This window comes from Tenrec ecaudatus, chromosome X, assembly GCF_050624435.1.
Source record: "Tenrec ecaudatus isolate mTenEca1 chromosome X, mTenEca1.hap1, whole genome shotgun sequence".
NCBI classification, from domain to species: Eukaryota; Metazoa; Chordata; class Mammalia; order Afrosoricida; family Tenrecidae; genus Tenrec; species Tenrec ecaudatus.
The window spans coordinates 132,905,339-132,926,496 of record NC_134548.1 but is presented as its reverse complement, the minus strand read 5'-3'; the positions used below and the strand labels follow the sequence as shown (position 1 = coordinate 132,926,496).

General features: G+C 39.3%; 1 protein-coding gene across 5 annotated transcripts in view; it reads left to right on the top strand.

The window, feature by feature from the left end:
- Positions 1–5,102, top strand: part of CUL4B (cullin 4B) — a 136,163-nt gene extending 131,061 nt beyond the window's left edge. For all 5 annotated transcript variants that reach the window (XM_075539528.1, XM_075539527.1, XM_075539529.1 and 2 more), the window contains 3 exons: positions 148–320; positions 1,699–1,851; positions 2,966–5,102. In XM_075539528.1, the coding sequence (XP_075395643.1) occupies positions 148–320; positions 1,699–1,851; positions 2,966–3,061 (422 nt within the window). In that variant the 3' untranslated portion in view covers positions 3,062–5,102. The remainder of the gene's footprint in view (positions 1–147; positions 321–1,698; positions 1,852–2,965) is intronic.
- The last annotated feature ends 16,056 nt before the right edge of the window (positions 5,103–21,158 follow it).

Below are 21,158 nucleotides of genomic sequence, written 5' to 3'. Positions count from 1 at the left end.
TGGATAAGGCAAAGATAAATTCATAACTTTGGGCAGACCCCAAGGCGCTGGTTTAAAAAGAGGCTGGGGTGGATGTTCAGTTGGGGTTAAATAATAGTTGTTCATAGAGATGAGCGAGCAACAACTAAACTGCTGCTGCTTCTTCAGAGGATGGAGAGTTACGGAGAACACTGCAATCATTGGCTTGTGGCAAAGCCAGAGTGCTGGCGAAAAATCCCAAGGGCAAAGATATTGAAGATGGTGACAAGTTCATTTGTAATGATGACTTCAGACACAAACTTTTCAGAATAAAGATCAATCAAATCCAGATGAAAGAGACGGTATGTGTTTTGTTTTCTCTTGGTCCTATAAACTGGGATGGTAGGTTCATAATAAAAATGCATATGTATAGTATTACCACTAACTTTTTCTATACATGTATTTGGCTAATATTTTCTACACATATATTTGGTTTAATTTATTGCGGTATTTCATAAGGTATTTTTGAGGGAGGTGATTATCAACCTTCCTGTGTTTTTAACATTAAATCTTCAGAAAATGTCATCTTTTTAGATGTTTTCAAAAGGGAACAAATTGCTGCATAACGCTCTTTTACATATACATAGCTGAGTTATAATTTACTCAATCACCGTCCAATGTTAAGGTGTTTTTCTTAAGTATCACAAATAAAACTTCAAGTTATGTCTTTGTAACTAAATTGTGATCTCTCTGATCATACCCCCTTAGGGTACAATCATATAAATAGATTTGGGGGTGGGGGGGTCAGTGGTGTGTGAACGTTTTCAGTCTTTCTCCATACAACTATGTGTATTCAAGCAGCATGTGTCCTCGCCAGTACTAAAGATCGTCACATTAAGCGTTAATAGGTTGTTTGGGTGAAAAATGTAGGAGAATGACAGGTGTTTTTTTTTTTAATTAATGGTGAAAGTGACTAACAGGTTAATTTTTGCCACTTGAATCTGTAATACACTTTGATTAGAAAGACATGACAGTTGCAGCATTTGTGAAACAAATGTTTAATGCATTGCTTGAAAAGAGTAAGTTTTAATGTGTGTCAGGGTCTAATATCTACAGGTTACTATGTGATTCAAGTACAAGTCAAAGGCATTTACCTCCTTAAAAGATGACTGTGTTCATTTAAGCATCGAGTTAGGGAAGCTGACTCCTAAACATCTGGATTTATCTTAAATCAAGAACAAGTGTAATAAACATTTCTGTTTACTATTTATGAAACCACTAGTTTCTAGATCGGAATTTTCAACACTGTTTGACTCTGCTTAATGAGCTTATTAGCTGGTTAGAGCTACGTTTTGCATCAACCACACTATAGATTAGCAATTGTCATGCAGAAATTTGACCAACAGCTTCTTGTGACTGACAACATATTTAGAAGAGTTCAAGAACAGAATACAAGACAATAGTTGAAAACCATCAGCTGGTCCACATGAGAAGGATGAGGCTTTCTACTCTTGTAAAGTGTTAGGCCCAGAAACCCACAGGAGCAGGTCTACCCTCTCCTATAGGATTGCTGAACTCACTGCCATCCAGTCAACTCCAGGTTGGTTTTAGCTTGTGTGTTCAGAGAAATTCAAATATTTCAAATAATATTTTTGTCATGTCTCACAAACACAATTTGCGGATATAATTATGTTTAAAATTCAGATAAAATTCTTACTTTAAAATTGTTATTGTTGTTAGGTTGAGGAACAAGCAAGCACTACAGAAAGAGTATTTCAGGACAGACAGTACCAGATAGATGCTGCAATTGTTCGGATCATGAAAATGAGAAAGACACTTAGCCACAATCTTCTTGTTTCTGAAGTGTACAACCAATTGAAGTTTCCTGTAAAGGTAGGTGCCTCTTCGTGGTACTGAATGAACTTATCATGAATAAAAGCGAATACATTCGATTTTCAGAAACAAATCTTACCTTAGATTAAAGCCATAGGCATTGGCTTCTCACCATAAGATGATTAGTTCAAATCCACCAGATGCTGCTCAGGAGAAAGATGAGACTGTCTGCTCCCCTAAAGATTTTAAAGCCACAAAAACTTTGTATAGGGCCACTATGAGTTGGAATCAATTCCAGTGTAGTGGGTTTGGTTTGGTTTCAAACAATTTGAAGAGACAGAAGTTTTAACTTACCATACTAATGAGTCCTGGTGAACTCTTTTCCCTTTCAAAGCCCTCTGTATCACTTGCACAATTTTATATATTCTGAGAAATGAGGTTCAAGATTATTTTTATTACCTCGTAATACTGGGCATTTAGTGAACCTTAATACTTCAGAGCTAAAAATGTGCGCATGAAGAATCTATACGCTTTAGTTCACAGGTAGGGTGCAGAAATCCAAATCACTTCCAATAGATAGCAGTTACATTTTACTTGAGAGGCTGATCCTGAAAGATCTGAATATGAGAGGCTGCTTCATTATTTTAAGAATACTGCCATTTGATGAACCATTTCTTAAAATAGTAATTTCTGTAGTACAGCTTTAACTTTGAGATCTAACTTGTCCAAAGTAAAGATCTACTTTGCTCCTAAAACTATTTTGGCAAAATGAAATAGCATTGTCTAATCTATACCATGTTCCCCCAAGTGAATTGATAACTTCATCTTTTGTATTGAACTCTGTAGAGAGTAGTCCTAAAAAGACCTCTTTAAACCAGAAAAGTAACATAATTTGTCACATCACAACATGATAAGGATGGACCGAGTGGAGGATATGTTTTGTCTGTAGTACAAAAGCTATAACTTGATTTATTTCCTTTATACTTTTTAAAAGTGATTTAATACATTAAATCTAATACGGTATGTTGTATTTATTTTAATCATTAAGCCAGCTGAAATACACTGGCTACTACTCTGTGAACTAAATGTTTTTTTGTAATATATGGGATGATGGCAAAAAGTACCCAGATGTTAAAAGCTTTGCACTGGAAGTTTATTTTATTTTATTTTACAGCCTGCTGATCTCAAGAAGAGAATAGAATCCTTAATTGACAGGGACTACATGGAACGAGATAAAGAAAATCCAAACCAGTACAACTATATTGCCTAAAATGTTGGCCTTGGAGCATTTGGTGTCGTATGCAATAGCCAGTGGATAAACTAACATGTTGATCCTATGTTATTTGACTTCTTTTATACTATCGATGACCAAATGAAACCATGTAATGGAAATAGTTGAGTGGATTTTTTCAGTGGTTAACATGCCATTTAAAGAGTAATACTTATCTTTAAGAAGAATGCTGTTGGAACTCTTTGCATGTTATTTAGTATGAAGTGCAGAAAGCTCTTTAAGAACGTACCTGGTCTTCATGATTCCTCTCTGGAACTGTGGAAGAGGACCCTATGACTATTAAACAGGGGGGTGGGGTTCTTATACACAATTAATAAGCAAAAGATTTATTTGCTTAAAAGGTCACTTAAAGATACTTAAATTGCATGCAAACTTTATTTACTGTACAGAGTTCTGGATGTATTTATCAAATAGAAAAACCACCCTGGATTTGGTTGTTCACCTGTTTTGTGAATCCCCTTGAAAACAAAAACCAGTTGTCATAGCTATTGATATTTTACTAGATGATGTTCTGTTAAGTTGAAAGGGATTTTTTTTAAGACCTTATTTTGGAACAAGTTTTCAAGTAGAGGGACAGTTGCTTAACATACAATCTGTAAATACACATCCTAAACTATGCCATTTATAAGTGTAGGATGTGTCACATGGCTTAGACCTGAGTTTACTGTGGTAATTAACACATCCTCATAAAAATAGCTGATGTATAAGATTGATGATCAGTTACACTAGAACATCCAACATTTTTTAATTTTGTATTAAAAATGGACATAATGTGGAAATTGCAGAAGAGACCAAATTCAACATGTTTTGTAAATGATTACAAATCCCTCAGTGACTTCTAAGCATACTTTAGACTCTAGATATTGTTGGACAGTTTTGTCTGAACTTGGACCAATTCTAGTTTTTACAAGCTTCCTACATAGGCTTTCTAGGATTTTTCATTTGTGTTTTGGGAAGAATCCCAACTCTCCTCTTAATTTGGTAATTAGCCCTAGACATGAAAGCTCCTCAAAATTTTCCCACACATCTTTTTGTTGAGGACTTCACATTTTATGTCATACTGATCCTCTTCCATTTAAAATTGCTTAAAAAGTTCTCATAGCCACTGGACACCTGCTTTCCAGGAGAAAGTCCCAGGAGTGTTTGTACATTCAAAACACCAAAAGTATTGTTCTAGTTGGTAATTTGTGCAAAAGGCTTCTCTACCATCAGTGTTTTTTTGTATTTTAAGGGTGTTTTTTTTTTGAGGGTGGTTCATAATTGTTTATCACCACCCCCCAGTCTTTGAAGGGAAAGGAGATGCAGAAAATGCAATGTTTAGGTTTTTTTTCCCCCTTAATCAGAACAATTGTAATGCTTTTTGCAACAGCATATTTTTGTGCCTACTTGGAGCCAAGAGAAATACTTAGGTCTCAAACTTCAGCTGAGAATACTTTTGTCTTAATGTCTATCATTGATAGTTTTTTGTTTTATTTTTTTGAGTTCTCAAAGCCCCCGTGTGGTCAGCTATTTTAAGAATGCTGCCTGTTTCTCTCTAATTGCATATACTTGTACACTATTGTCTAGCTACATGTGGTATTTATAATTCCTGCCTAATTCTATTTAGACAAGCCATTGTCTGTATTGTTGAAATCTCCTCCCTGTCGGCACTCATCATCTGAGTGCATCTATTACTGGTTTCCTTTTGAGCACACTGGACTTTCTCCATCAGTGTTCGAACTCATCCTTGATAGTCTCTGAGATGTATAGATTATTATGCAAGGAGGAGGAGCTTGATAATACCTTCATTATCTTGAAAGCAGGTCCTTTCCCCAAGGGTCTTATTATTTGGAAAATTTGTGTGCTGTCTCAGCCGAAAATTGGCAAATGATTAAAAAGCAAGTTGAGGAGCACTCTTTAAGAGATTGGAAATCAATATTGGATAATTGTAATTTTCAGTTGTACTGTATCAGTTGAATTTTTGTGCTCTTTTTCTCTGTGTATGTGGTGGTTCTATTTTTCTCCAATAAAACTTTTATTTAAAAAATTTTCTGGAGAGGATCTGTACACAAATATTTTTTAAAAAGGTATAAAGTCATGGGATGTAGAACAAATATGTTTTTTTAAAATCATTTTATTGGGGGTTCATACAACACTTATCACCATCCATCCATTGTGTCAAGCACTTTATATATTTGTGTCCCTCATCATTCTCAAAACATTTGCTTTCTACTTGATCCCTTGGTATCAGCTCATTTTTTCCCTTTTCCCCCTCCCCCATGAACCCTTGATAATTTATACATTATTATTTTGTCATATCTTACACCATCTTACATCTCCCTTCACCCACTTCTCTGCTGTCCGTCCCCCAGGGAGGAGGTTATTATGTGGTTTCTTGTAATCTGTTCCCCTTTTCTCCCTCACCTTCCCTCCACCCTCCCGGTATCACAACTCTCACCACTGGTCCTGAGGGGTTTAGCTGTCCTGGATTCCCTGTGTTTCCAGTTCCTATATGTACCAGTGTACATCCTCTGGTCCAGTGGATTTGTAAGGTAGAATTGGGATCATGATAAGTGGTGTTAGGAAGCATTCTAGAACTAGAGGAGAATTGTATGTTCCTTCATTGCTGCATTGTACCCTGACTAGCTTGTCTCCTCCCCCTGGCTCTTCTGCAAGGGGATGTCCAATTTCAAATGTTCTTAATGATTTCTTTTAAAGAATTCACACTGGCCAGTTTTATGGGTTTTTTAAACCTCCCTTTTCATTTTTATGGTGGTCTAATGCTTCAGTAGCAGGGTGGTAGGGAGAGGGTATGGAAAAGAGTGAAATGAAAGCTCCAGGAATACTAGAGATGAGTACTCTGAAATGTCATTATTTTTTTCAAAAGCATGTCAAACTTGGACTATAAGCATTATTTCACTGAAATTATCAAATGCAATTTCATAGTCAATGTGAAATAAATGAGTCTAGACATAAGTTGAGAATAACAAAAGGTGAAGTACTGGTTGCTTTTCATTTGTTTTGATGGCACTTGATGTTTCTATTAACACTTGATATTCTGAGCAATATATTTTACCAGTAAGCTGTTTCCTTTTTGAAGATTTTATTGGGGGCTCTTACAGATCTTATAACAATCTGTACATCAATTGTGTCAAGCATATTTGTACATATGTTGCCTTCATGAGTTTCTCAATATTTTTTATTTGAGTCCTTAGTATCAGATCCTCTTTTTCCCCTCCCTCCCCCACACTCCCGCCCTTGTGATCCCTTGATAAACTCTAAGTTACTATTTGTCTATCTTACACCAACCACTGTCTCCTTTCCCCCATTGTTTCTATTGTTATTCCCCCTAGGGGAGGGGGATGTGGTTATGTGTTGATCATTGTGATCGGTTTCCCGTTCCTTCCCCCTACCCTCCTGCTTCCATTTGTGTACCTGAGGGGTTTATCTGACCTGGATTCTGTGTGTCATGTACCAATGTAAATGCTACAGTCTACCCCAAAGTGAAAGGGAGAACTGGTTTCATGGTAAATGGGGTGAAGAACCAAAGGAATATTGTGTGTTTCATCAGAGCTCTACTGTGCTCTGGTTGACTCATCTCTTCATTGTGACCCTTCTGTGAGGGGATATCCTATTGTCTACAGGTGGGCTTTGGGTCTCTGCTCCAGCCCCTCTCATTCTCAACACTGGGTTTTTTGTTTATTTGTTTGTTTTGAGCCTTCTAATGCCTGTCAGCCGATCCCATCAACACCTCATGATTGCACAGTCTGGTGTGCTTCTTCCATTGGCTTGTTGATTCTCTGCTTGATGACCATTTGTTTTACTTCACACCATTAAGAGCCCAGGCACTGTATCTTTTGATAGCTGGGTACCATCAGATTTCTTCACATTGACGTGTGCACCCATTTTGTCTTCAGTGATTGTGCTGGAGAGAGTGAGCATCACAGAACGCCAGGTTGTTAGAATAAAGTGTTTTTGTGTTGAGAGAGGGCTTGAGCAGAGACCTAAAGTCTTGTTCATTACCTCAGTGTATTTCCATATAAATATATGTACCTAGGCCACTACTTCTATTTTTAGAATAATATATTTGCATATGTATACACCTAGGTTTATACCTCTATCCATAGCTTTGCTACCTAGAACTTTCCTCTGTTTCCTTTTACTTTCCTCCTGCCCCACCTTCATGCTTGCCCTCCTACTGACTCTTAGTAATTCCTCTCAGCTAGCTTGCTTTCCAACAATCCCAGGATCTCTGTTCTCTTCATTGTTGACTTTAATTCCCTAGTTCCCCTGTCGGTGACATTATTTGCTCATTGCACCCCCACCCCCAGTCCTTCCAGAACTGTTTGTCCAGTTTCTTTTTCCTTGGGCTTGCTTCCCATACCTATCTTATATAGGCAAACTAACAATAACGGAGACAAAATGAAAGATTGAATAAAAGGGGGGGGGGGCAAACCGAAAGATAAGTCTTTCTGCTTATCTTTCATGACTATCACCCCCACTGGTCCTTAGAGCTTCCGGTAACTGCCCAATATTGCCCTCTGTCGCAGTATGCTCCAGCTCAGGGCGATCGTCTGGAGCTGTTGGCCCTACAGTCTTCTCTGTGCCTTAGCTTTGTGCAAGGGCATCATCTTCAAGGCTTTGAGTGCTGATATGGGGTCTAGACTCAAATGTTCTCCCTTATCTTCTTGATTTGCTATGGTGTGGACTTTGCAGACTGGCCCCTCGCCCCAACCAGTAGGTTTACTGCTGGTCTTCTGTAGCACATTACTCTAGGGAGGGGGTCAGATTGGCTGTGATTTGGGCCAGCCCTAATGCCCACTATGTTCATGACTTGCTCCATGTGGTTACTTATCCCTCGAGGTTTGGCACGCCTTGGAGTCTGCTTGCACACCCCCTTTTCTGTAGAGTCGTGAACAATACCTTCCTCATAGGTGGGTTAGTGCCTTGCTCCCCCGTGCCATCGTCTCCCTCTTTTTCTCAGCCCCCCTTTCCTCCCTGTCCCCATTTCCCCTTCTTTGTGTTAGAATGACAGGTACATCTGGGTTTGGCCTGTTCCCCCACTTCACTGCCCCCCTTTTTTTTGCTTGCTGCACTTAAAATTTTTCTTTTTTCTTGAGGTTGGATAATTGCACTGTTATGTGCCTTGGTGAGTTCCGCTGAAGTTTAGTCTAATTGGTGTTCTCTCTGCTTTTTGTATGAATGTCTGATTCTCATCCATTAAGCAGGGGAAGTTTTCTTCCAGGAATTCCCTTGCTAATTTAGCTGCTGACTTCATTGTTTCTTGTTCTAATAGACCAATTATTTGAATATTAACTTCTTCATAGCATCTGACATTGTTCTCGGGTTTTCTTCTACCTCGTTGATTATCTTGTTTGACTATCTTTCCCATTTGTTGAAGCCTGCCTGTTCTTGAGTTGGCTGGTACGATTCTCTGCCTCTTCTCATCTATTGGTTCAGTTCATGATTTTGTGTTTTGCTTCTGATATTTCATTCATTATTTCTTGTATTTCCCTTTGGTGCGTGGACTTCATCCCCTCTATTGTGAACTTTGTCTCCTCTATCATTGTGTCCTCCTTCTGCAGTGCTTCCCTCATATCCTGTATCTGACCCAAGCAGAATTATAAACATTTCTGTCTTTCTGGCAGATAAATGTCTGATTCTTCTATGAGCGTCATTAGGCTTACTACTTCACTCACTGTTGTGTTTGGTTTTCTTGTTGAGGTATGTTGCTGTTTGCGTGTCATTTTGGAAGAACTGGGTGCTATGTTCCTGGGAGACTGATCATCCCTGAGCTTTTTTCTCGTGTGTGACTGGTAAGAGTTTTCAAGGCCTACCTGTGGTCTACTGCGTTGGTCATTCTGACTACTATGTAGGCATGGTGGCATAGCAACACAATGGCCAGCGGCAGTGGGGGTCCCAGAGGCTGGGCTGAGGCAGGTGACTGTAGGTATGCCACTGGGCAAGTTGAGAGTGGGCCTGCAGTAAGGGAACAGGCCTGGGCATCTGGATTGTCTAGACACAATTTGCAACCTTTTTAAAACTTGAGCCCCAAACTGGTAGGAGCTAGTTGTTGGCTTGGGCTGTGTCTATCAGAACCTGTTGGCTTTTCCTATCTTGTTCTGTTAAAATCCTAGACTGTGCTCTGGGGATTATAGTTTTGGCTGTCTTGTTATTGTTAATGCTATGCTAATGGATACAGCTTTGGTGGCTTACATTCAAAGTTACACAAAGGTACACAGCCCAGAACTGAAAGCATTTAAAATACATATTTTCCCCTTTTTATAATGGGCTTGTGGGGTGCCTTGGTATCAGGGCTATGCCATGCTATCCCCCAGGGACTGGGGACAAGATTAATGGAGTAGGTTTGGGGCCAACCCGGCGCTGTCTTCACTGCATTGAAGGTTATGCTCTGGGGTACTGCATTCTTTCACAGATATATATCCCAGCAGGTCTTCAGTTGCTTCAAATTGGTGTCTAATTACTAATGTTACCCACACTGGCATAGTAGAGTTGGAAAGCAGGTGGATTATGTAGTCACTCTGTTCCTGGCTGGAAAGGGGAGCAGCAAAGCCCTAGACTGCTGGATCAGGGTGGATATCAGAGTAGGGAATTCCATTGTGAGGTCTTGTGGCTAGTTCTTGGAGGCTTTCCACAAGCCTGGGATTATAACCACCTTTTGACAGCAGCGTGGGGGAATTCCTGCTCTCTGTGGGACTAAATTCTTGAGGCACAGGAAGGGGTGGTGAGTGCTGTCCTGCTGGACCTGGTGGGGAGTCATGGAGCCCATGGGCAGATGCAGTAAATTAGAGCATTTCACCAAGTTCTCTACTTGGTTCGTGTGTGAAAATAGCAGGGAAGGTCTGAACCAGACTAATGTACTGAATCTACTTTTAGCACCCAGCCTCCCAGTTTTGGCCTCCTTACCTCTAAATGTTCTGGTCTGACAACAGGATGTGATCCAACCTGGATATCATCTTGACTCCTCCCCTCAGTAAGCAGTTTCTTTTTTTTAATCATTTTATTGGGGGTCATACAACTCTTATCACAATCCATATATACATCCATTGTGTCAAGCACATTTGTACATGCATTGCCACATCATCCTTCTCAAAACATTTGCTCTCCACTTAAGCCCTTGGTGTCAGCTCCTCATCTTTTCCCTTTCCCTCCCCACTCCTCCCGCCCTCATGAACCCTTGATACTTTATAAATTATTATTATATTGTCATATCTTACAGTGTCCGACGTCTCCTTTCACCGACTTTCCTGTTGTCCGTCCTCCAGGGAGGAGGTTATATGTAGATCCTTATAATCGGGTCCCCCTTTCTACCTCACCTTCCCTCCAAGTAAGCTGTTTCTTTTTTTTTTTTGAACATTTTATTAGGGGCTCATACAACTCTTATCACAATCCGTACATATACATACATCAATTGTATAAAGCACATCCGCACATTCCCTGCCCCAATCATTCTCAAAGCATTTGCTCTCCACTTAAGCCCTTTGCATCAGGTCCTCTCTTTTTTCCCCTCCCTCCCCGCTCCCCCCTCCCTCATGTGCCCTTGGTAACTTATACATCGTTATTTTTTCATATCTTGCCCTATCCGGAGTCGCCCTTCCCCCCCTTCTCTGCCGTCCATCTCCCAGGGAGGAGGTCACATGTGGATCCTTGTAATCAGTTCCCCATTTCCAACCCACTCACCCTCCACTCTGCCAGCATCGCCCCTCACACCCTTGGTCCTGAAGGTATCATCCACCCTGGATTCCCTGTTCCTCCAGCCCCCAAATGCACCAGTGTACAACCTCTGCCCTATCCAGTCCTGCAAGGTAGAATTCGGATCATGGTAGTTGGGGGGAGGAAGCATCCAGGATCTGGGGAAAGCTTTGTTCTTCATCAGAACTACCTCGCACCCTGACTGACCCATCTCCTCTCCTAAACCCCTCTATGAGGGGATCTTCAGTGGCCGACACTTGAGCCTTGGGTCTCCACTCTGCTCTTCCCCCTTCATTCAATATGGTATATATATATATATATATATATATATATATATATATATATATATATATATATATATATATATACACATATATTTATACATATATCTTTTTTTTTTTTGCATGATGCCTTATACTTGGTCCCTTTGACATCTTGTGATGGCACAGGCTGGTGTGCTTCTTCCATGTGTGCTTTTTTGCTTCTGAGCTAGATGGCCGCTTGTTCACCTTCAAGCCTTTAAGACCCCAGACACTATCTCTTTTGAGAGCCGGGCACCATCAGCTTTCTTCGCCACATTTGCTTATGCACCCATTTGTCTTCAGCAATCCTATCATGGAGGTGTACTGCCAGTGATATGATTTTTTGTTCTTTGATGCCTGAAGCTGTTTCTTAAGATCCTTATGAAACCACAATTTTTTATTAGTAGTTGAGATTTAGTGCATATATCATTCCAAATTTCAATCATGTCAGGTAAAATTGTACAATTGCTACCACAATCAGTGTCAAAAAATATTTCTGCATGGATGCACTGACATCGTCGCCCTTTTACCCACCTCTACCACTGCACCCCACCCTCCAAACCCCTTATTCTATTTGCCGTCCCTCTAAGTTCATCAATCCTAGGTTTCATATACTGAAAAATGGAAAATCATACAATACAGCTTCAAGAGGGTAACCTCCATTGACATAATAACACTTTTGAGATTCACTCTAATACGAACAACAAAAACCAGAGAAAACTTTATAAACAAAAATTATAGAAAAATTTGGAAACCAGATCAGGTCTGGCCTAAATCATAGGGAGGATCTACTGATAAAGTTTTAACTCTTCAGGTCAGATTTATGCCTTTGATCGTCTATACTCCTCTGTCTCAAGCACACTGTTTAGTTACCACTTTCCTCCTTTCCTATATTTTTAGATGAGGGGAGTTCTCTGGAGGCTTATTTCCTAGGTAATTCCACAAATGAATCTTGGACTCCACTGTAATCCATTGCAGTTTGCACACCCGATTCTAACAATTTAGGGTCTGATACCTTTTCCTCCTTCAATTTAAGATTAAATTGGGTTTTAATCCTTCAGTGACTGATGATGGTGTACTTCCATGTGGACTTAGTTGACATCTCTCTTAGATGACTACTTGTTTGTAGACAAATCTTTTAGACCCAACATTATTTTATCTCTTAGCTGGGTACTATCTAGATCAACAGTTCTCAACCACCGGGTTGTTACCCCTTTGGGAGTTGAACGACTCTTTCACAGGGGTAGCCTAAGAACATCAGAAAACACATTTTCGATGGTTTTAGGAACAGAGACACCATTCTACCCTTTCCAGGTGACTCCGCTCACATGCAGATATGCCCACATATGAGGACCTGGCGTGAAGACTTACCCATGCTACATCATGCTTCAAGACAAAATTTCATTGATTTGTGATTAGAAATAAATATTTCACAATATACACTGACATTGTTTTTGTGATTAATCACTGCTTTATGTTCAATTTGTAACAATGAAAACACGTCCTGTATATCATTTGCATTACGATTCATAACAGTAGCAAAATTACAATTATGAAGTAGCAATGAAAATAATTTTATGGTTCGGGATCACCACAACATAAGGAACTGTATTAAAGGGTCACTGCATTAGGAAGGTTGAAAACCATTGATCTAGATTCTTCACCATTTTTTTTATAGCACCCATATCTTCTGTGTTCTCTTCCAAAAAGTCAGCATTGAGCAGGGTCACAATGTAGAGTTGGAGCTAGGATTTAATGCAAGCCCCAAACCCATTCTGGGCCCTATGCATTTTTTCCTGTTTATTTTGCTGTAACTTAGAAGTTAATACATATGTCATATCATTGCACAGTTCAATCATGTCAACAAGAATTGTACAATTTCTTCCATAATTGGTCTCCAAACATTTTTCCTTCCTGGACTCCTTGACAATCCCTTTTATCTCCCCCACCCGCTATAACGCCCCTCCCACTAGAATCCTTGTGCTTTCCCTCTAGGCTCAATGTCTCTGAGTTTCACCAAAATATATATATATATATAACACAACTTCAAGAGGGCAGCACCTTTGAGATATACCCACGTTCCTGTTTGGGTTCTCATTTATGCAGCCTCTAGAGAGTATGCCGTGTGCCCTGAAGATCCAGAATTCAGTGTCTCAGTGTCTGGCCTGGGTTCCTGGAATACCCCCAGACATTGCCCAGACACTGAAATCAACTAAAGCATCCTCAGTCATTCCTCACCCCATCTGGAGGTCAACCCTCACTTCCCTGCCCTCAACAGACATGCACCTCCATTCTATTCTTCCAAACATGACTGTACCCTCCCCCCTCCTGTGTTGCCCTTCCCATCAGTAAAACTCATCCCTCTGACAGGGTCGCCTCCCTCTGGAGGACATCACACCTATCCACTTGTCTACCACTCATCAGCATTCCTCTTCCTCCACCCCGCCCTGCAAACATTTGATTCCAGCTGTAGTGAGGTGCCCTCAGACCGAGTGACCTGCAGTACACTTACCTGGAGTGGTCGATGTGTGTCAAACCATAATTTAAGAATTTTTAAACTAGTTCCAGATCTTTTGAACAGTTTTAACTTACTATGTTATTTTTGAGATTCTTTTTTATGATATGTGTCCAAAAGTTGAGAGGTTTGATTGTTGTTTTACTCTCGTATCCATGGTCTTATTTTACATTGACTGTTTTAGCTTTTAATCATTTTATTGGGGGCTCATAAAACTCATCACAATCCATACATCAATTGTGTAAAGTACATTTGTACATTCGTTGCCCTCATCATTCTCAAAACATTTGCTCTCCACTTAATCCCTTGATATCAGCTCCTCATTTTTCCCTCCCTGCCCCCTCCTTCCTCCCTCATGAACCCTTGATAATTTATAAATTATTATTTTGTCATGTCTTAACACTGTCCAATGTCTCCCTTCACCCACTTTTCTGTTGTTGATTACTCTGTTTAATGCTGTGAGCAAAGGAGTGTTATAAACATGGTCTCTTCTCATTTGTATACAATTGGCAAAAGCAACTATTCATTAAAAGGAAAAAAGCAATAGGAATTTGCATAATTAATACTTTTGTGGCATTCTTGCTAGTGTACTTATTTAATGAGTTTTTTTTCTCCCCATAGTCTTCATAAGACCTTATTTATTCAGTAGAATAGTGAACACATTTTCCCTGGAAGTAATTCGTTCAATTATTTTCTTGCTATAAGAAAACTGGGGTATAAGAATTGTATGAGCCCCAATAAATTGTTAAAAAAGAAAAAAACTGGGGTATTTTTATAACATCAAGTTGTAGAAATACAGAAGCATTTGTACGTGATACATTTTATTTAACAATCTTTAGGAGATATTTCTAGTGTCACAGGGGTAAAAAACAACTCCGATTTAGAACCCTTTTATTTGGTGTTGACCATTAATGTTTCCAAATGTCCTGAGTTAATATATTAATATTTAATATTTTGTCAAGTCCATCCAAAGCAACATATTCCTTTCACTTATCCCCTAATTCATAATAAAATCTTTCTCAAACTCTTAATTTTTTAAACTGGCAAAATACATGTAATAACTACCGTATATACTTGTGTACAAGCCGAGTTTTTCAGCACATTTTAATGCAGTTTTTGTGGTATAATTAAGTGCCTTGGGTGATATTTGGGTCTACTTATACTCAAGTATATACGGTATTTGAAAGTGTACATTTTGGTGGAATTTGATAACATTCACAATTTTGGGTAAATACCACCAGGTTAGTTCCAGAAAAGGTGACAAACAGGTCTCAAACAATCAGAAAAGTATTAAGCACAAAGATTGTACTTAATTACAAACAAGATTCCTTTGTTGGTTAATCATTAATGTGCATAAATCATTGGTGTCCTGTTATTTCTCCAAACTTTTTAAAAGGATAATTAGTAGTCTCCCAATTATTCAAGATTAACCTTATAACAAAAAGTACAGTTTGGAATACAAGTGAAACCAAGACACGTCTTCCTAAAATCAGGACTGCTGATGAATGAGTAGACCAGGTGCAGTGCAGAAGTTGGCATCTTGCAGTTATTTGTTTTGAATATATCTTTGATTTAAAACCTTGGATTATGAGGCAGAAAGGTACTCTACTTTGAAAAGTGTGTAAAAATTATTATTCTCTATAATATATAGTATGTTTTTAAAAATCTCAAGTGTCCCGTGACATCAACATGGTTTTACATTAGATTGTTTTTAAAAGAGGACATTGCATATGAGCATATCAAGTGTCTAAAGCAAAGAGGCGAGTAGAATGAAACCTCTATCCTCCCTAAATTCTTAGTGCTTATGTGAGTCTTCATTCCCTTCCCCATTTTTGGTACTGCAAAAACCAATAGTCAAATGATTTTAACATGTTAAGTTTATTTTTATTATATAATTCAAATATCACACAATTCAGCAGTTCATTTACATGAAAAGAATTGTAAAATCCTACCCACAGTCAGTTGTAGAACATTCCCTTCATTCTTGTACTCAAATGAGTAGCTTCCTTCCCACCTCGCCTTCCATACCCCAAGTAACCGTTAATGCAGTTGCCATCCTCGATTGCGTCGACAGAAAAAAACCATAAAAACAAAAAACTAACAATGCTAAAAACTAGAACAAATTTTAAATTGATCAAAAGGGAGACCGAATGATAGCGTGTTGACATTTTAACCTAACGACATCTTCAAAAATGCTGTTTCCAATCCACTCTGCCTGTTCTAATCCCTAGTCTCTGTTCAGAGGGTGCTCACCAGAGGCTTACTCCATGTGTGTTTTTTCTTTTTTTTAACATTTTATTAGGGACTCCTACAACTCTTATCACAATCCATGCATCCATTGTTTAAAGCACACCTGTACATTCTGTGCCCTAATCATTCTCAAAGCATTTGCTCTCCACTTAAGCCCTTTGCATCAAGTCCTCTTTTTCCCCCTCCCTCCCCGCTCTCCCCTCCCTCATGAGACCTTGATAATTTATAGATTATTTTGTCATATCTTGCCCTGTCTGGTGTCTCTTTCACTCTCTTTTCTGTTGTCTGTCCCCCAGGGAGGAGGTCACATGTAGATGGTTGTAATCAGTTCCCTCTTTCCAACCCATTCACCCTCTACCCTCCCAGTATCGCCCCTCATACCCCTGGTCCTGAAGGTATCATCCGCCCTGAATTCCCTGTGCCTCCAGCTCCTATCTAGACCAGTGTACATCCTCTGCTCTATCCAGACTTGCAAGGTAGAATTCGGATCATGGTAGTTGGGCGGGAGGAAGCATTTAGGAACTGGAGGAAAGCTTTATTCTTAATCACTGCTACATTGCACCCTGACTTGATCGCACAGGCTGGTGTGCTTCTTCCATGTGTGCTTTGTTGCTTCTGAGCTAGATGGCCGCTTGTTCATCTTCAAGCCTTTAAGACCCCAGACACTATCTCTTTTGATATCTGGGCAACATCAGCTTTCTTTGCCACATTTGCTCGTGCACCCATTTGTCCTCGGCGATTGTATCATGGAGGTGTGCACCCAATGATATGAGTTTTTGTTCTTTGATACCTGATAACTGATCCCTTTGGGACCACGTGATCACACAGGCTGGTGTGTTCTTCCACGTGGGCTTTGTTGCTTCAGAGCTATATGGCCGCTTGTTTATCTTCAAGCCTTTAAGACCCCAGATGCTATCTCTTTTGATAGCCGGGCACCATCAGCTTTCTTGACCACATTTGCTTGTTCACCTACTTTGGCTTCAGCATTTGTGTCGGGAGGGTGAGCATCATAGAATGCCAATTTAATAGAAGAAAATATTCATGCATTGAGGGAGTGCTTGAGTAGAGGCCCAAGGTCCTTCTGCCAGCTTAATACTAAACCTATAAATATAGGCACATCTATTTCCCCATCCTCATATATATATATTTGCATATGTACATGTCTTTGTCTAGACCTCTATAAATGCTCTTTGCCTCCTAGCTCTTTGCTCTATTTCCCTTGACTTTCCTCCTGCGCCACTATCATGCTCCGTCCCCACCTGGGTTACAGCTATACCTCTTCGTTATGTTACCTTACCCTTGATCATTCCCTACCAGGCCTGCCACTCCCACCTCACCACCAATTTGGATCCCATGTTGTTCCCTTGTCCCTGGGTTTGTTTACACCACTTCCTTACCCCCCCCCCACCTCCCCGTATCCCAAGTCCCCCCAGAACTCTTGGTCTGTTGTTTTTCCTCCAGATCATTCATCCATCCTATCTTATTTAGACAGACCTGTGGAGATAATAACATGCACGGAAACAAGACAGAGGAAAACCAAGCAACAGTATACAACAAAACAACAACAAACCACTGACAAAGAATAAATCACGTGTTTCTTCTTCACCTTTTTTTAACTGAAACTCTTTTAAGTATCAAGCAAAAAAAATGGTTCCTTCACAAAACCATGCAAATAGACTAGAAAGCTTAACTGTTGAGAACAGATCATTGATTTCATAGAAGGAATATTTAAGTCCTATTATCCAAAGCTGGGTATTTTTGGAATGTCAAGAGCCAATATAATAATAGGACATTTTGTACTGTCTCAATTTTGGATCCAAAGTAGGGTATTAAAATGTAATTTTTGCAAAAGAATGGGACACAAGAAGCAATGATGATGAAAAAAATGAAACATTGTCATATCTCAATAGGCATCAACTAAGTGTCTATAATTTTGTTGGGGAAGGTATAAGTAAGATCAGAATATAAATATGGATGATGGAGGGGGAGTGTTTGGTGTTAATAAATACTAAGGTTTGGTTCAGAGGAAGAAAAATTATTGGTTTGGGACTCAAAAATTAAAATGTAATGCTACTCAGAAATTCCACTCCTAGGTACTTAAGAGAAACAAAAACTTATATTCACAAAAACACCTCTGTATGTAAGTATTTATAACAGCTTTATGCACAATGTCTAGAAACATGAAGCAACCCAAATACCCTTTAGTTGGTGATTGGATAAAACTATGGTGGTCTATACAATGGAATAATACTACTCGGCAATAAAAAGGGGTGAATATTTGATTGGCACATGCAATGAGAAGAAGTCTCCAATGTATTACACTAAATGAAAAAAACCAAAGTCAAAAGGCATGGTATAATTACATTTAGGTTATATTATGTAAATGGCAAAAGTAGGAATAGAAAACATCAACGATTAGCAAATGTTTGGTGGGGTGAGGAATAGACTACTAAGTGATAGCAGGAGTAGTTGTTTGTTGTTTTTTTTAATTTGGGGGGCAGCAGGTGATGGGACTTCCCTGTCTTTATTGTGACCATACAACTGTGTATTTTTCAAAACTCAGAACTGGACTCCCAAAATTCAGTTTGTTTGTGGCCCAGTTATCTAGTGCTACCATAACAGAAATTCCACAATTGATGGGTTTGCAAAACAAACTTTGTTTCTCCCTGTTTGGGGGGCTTGAAAATCCAAATTTAGAATGCCAACTGTGGGGAAAAGATTTCTGTGTGAAATCTGGAGGGAGGTCCTTGGATCCTGAGTGATCTATGTGTAATTTGGTATCTCTCCTCCCCTACCTCTGCCTGCCCACTCATATCTCTAAAGACATTGATTAGAAATGCACCCTAACATCATAAAGACAACCCTATTCCAATGTGTGTAGTGGAATTTATAGCACATCTTTATTGGAGACACAATTCAATCCACCATAATAGGTAGTTTAGAAATAAAATTTTTAATGATATTCAAGGAATACTTTTAAAAATAGAAATGGGATATAAAACATCTAAACCAGTAAAAGGCTTGAGGAGAATGTGGTCAATCCATTATAGACAGGAATTAGAAAATTTAATGCAAAGTACAACATAAGATCACAGACACAGTTGCAAATAGAAGTAATCTCAAACCAAGGCCACTGCCATCCAGTTGTTTCCAACTCAAACCCTCTAGAGACAGAGTAGAACTACTCTCAGGTGTTTCCAAGGCTGTAAATCACGGAGTGACTCGCAATTTCAAAGGCTAGCCTTTAAGCATCCCAATATTTAAGTCTCTGTGCCACTTGGCCTAACTGTAGTCTAAAGGCTTGTGTTAGTCTGGGTTGACTAGAGAAACAAATTCATAGACACTCGTGTATAAGAAAGAGCTTTATATAAAAGAGCAATTGTATATTGAGAAACAGCCCAGTTCAGATCAAGTCCATAGTCCAATATTAGCCCATATGTCTAATACTAGTTTATTAATTGCTGTTTAGATTCACACAGCCATGCAATGACACTGAGTGCAGGAAGCCACAGACCAGTGGGTGGAAAGCCTTTTGGATCCAGTAGCAGTGGAGGCATCTCAGCGCTGGCAGAGGTCTCCACGTGGCTCCATGTGTCTTTTCAATAGGAATGTCTCACTGGGAGTGAGCAAGTGTCCTGCCTCCAGTGAGTTATTTATGTCCTTAGGGGCTCCAAATGAGGTCATCAAGCTGCAACCTATTGACAGGCTAAACTCCACCCCTTCACTCTTAAGTCTCAGGTTGACAACAGATTATGTAACTACCACAAGGCCCCACTAAAACAAATAGAAAAAACAATCCAGACTGGGAAAAGAAAGTCACATTGTAAATAACCGACCCAAACCAAACTCACTGCCACTGAGTTGATTCCAACTCATTGTGACACTATATATAGGCAGGGTAGAACTGCCCTGTGAGTTTCTGAGACAGCAACTCTTTATGAGAGTAGAAATAACACAGGATCAATATTTAGAAAAAAGGAAATTTATGAATCAAGAGAATCAGACAATTCAGAAATGAGTAAAGGATGTGACCCGAGGGACCCAGATGACCAATAATTCTACAAAGTTAATTTCACTACCAATCAGAAAAAGGAAAACTAAAACAGTAAGGTGACAAAACGAAACAAAAACCTCATTGGTATCAAGTCGATTTATAATGAGTCACTCATAGTGACCCTATAGGAATCTTTCCCATGTGAGTTTCCAAAATTATAATAATTATTATTTTTTAAATAAATTTTTAATTGGGAGTTAATACTTATATCATTCTATAGTTCATTAACATCAAGCAGTATTGTACAATTGCTACCACAATCAGTTTCCAACATTTTTTTCCTTCCTGTATTCCTTGACATCGTCTCCCTTTAACCTGCCCTCTCCCACCCCCATAAGACGGTAACTCTTTATGGGAGTAGAAAGCTTCATCTTTTGAGGAGCAGCTGGTGGTTTCAAACAGCTGTCCTTAAGGCTAGCAGCCCAACTGGTAACTACTTGCACCAGCAAGGCTTCCAAAAGGGACTGTTACATGCACCATATTTGCAAAACTGGAAACCTTTCATAGTGCTAAATGATAGTGGTAAGGTGCTCTGTGAACCCATCCACAGCCGATAGGAATATAAATTGGTACAACTATATCGAAAAGCAAAATAATAATTAAGTAAACGGCACACTTTTCGTTGTGAGGTACTATTGAGTCAGTTCTGACTCCTAGTGGGCCTTAGTACAACAGAAGGCAACACTGCCCAGTCCTACGCCATCCGCACAATTGTTCTTATGTTGGAGCCCATTGTCGCAGCCACTGATATTTTGTTGCCCCTGTACCAAGCATGACATCCTTCTCCAGGTCCTGGTCTCTCCTGTCCAAAGTACATGAGATGAAGTCTTACCATCCTTGCCTCTAAGGAACATTTTGTCTGTGCTTCTTCCCAGACAGATTTGTTTGTTCTTTTGGAAGCCCATGGTATTTTTAATACTCTTCATCAATACCAAAGTTCAAATGCATTGATTCTTCTTTGGTCTTCCTTGTTCAATGACCAAATATTCATGTACATTTCTCTTTGAATATCATTTCTCTATGATATCGTGTGTCTAGAGCTGAATTGCTCAGTTATAAAACATGTTAAAATTTTCACATGCAAACTAGGTGACCAAGGGTATTTATAGAGGTCCAAAGACTGGAATGTACATATGTAAATATATTTATATGAGTGTGGGGAAAAAGATCTATGCACATATATTTAGAGGTTTAGTATTAAGGCAGCAGATGGACATTGGGCCTCCACTCAAGCACTTACTCAATGCAAGAACACTGTGTTCA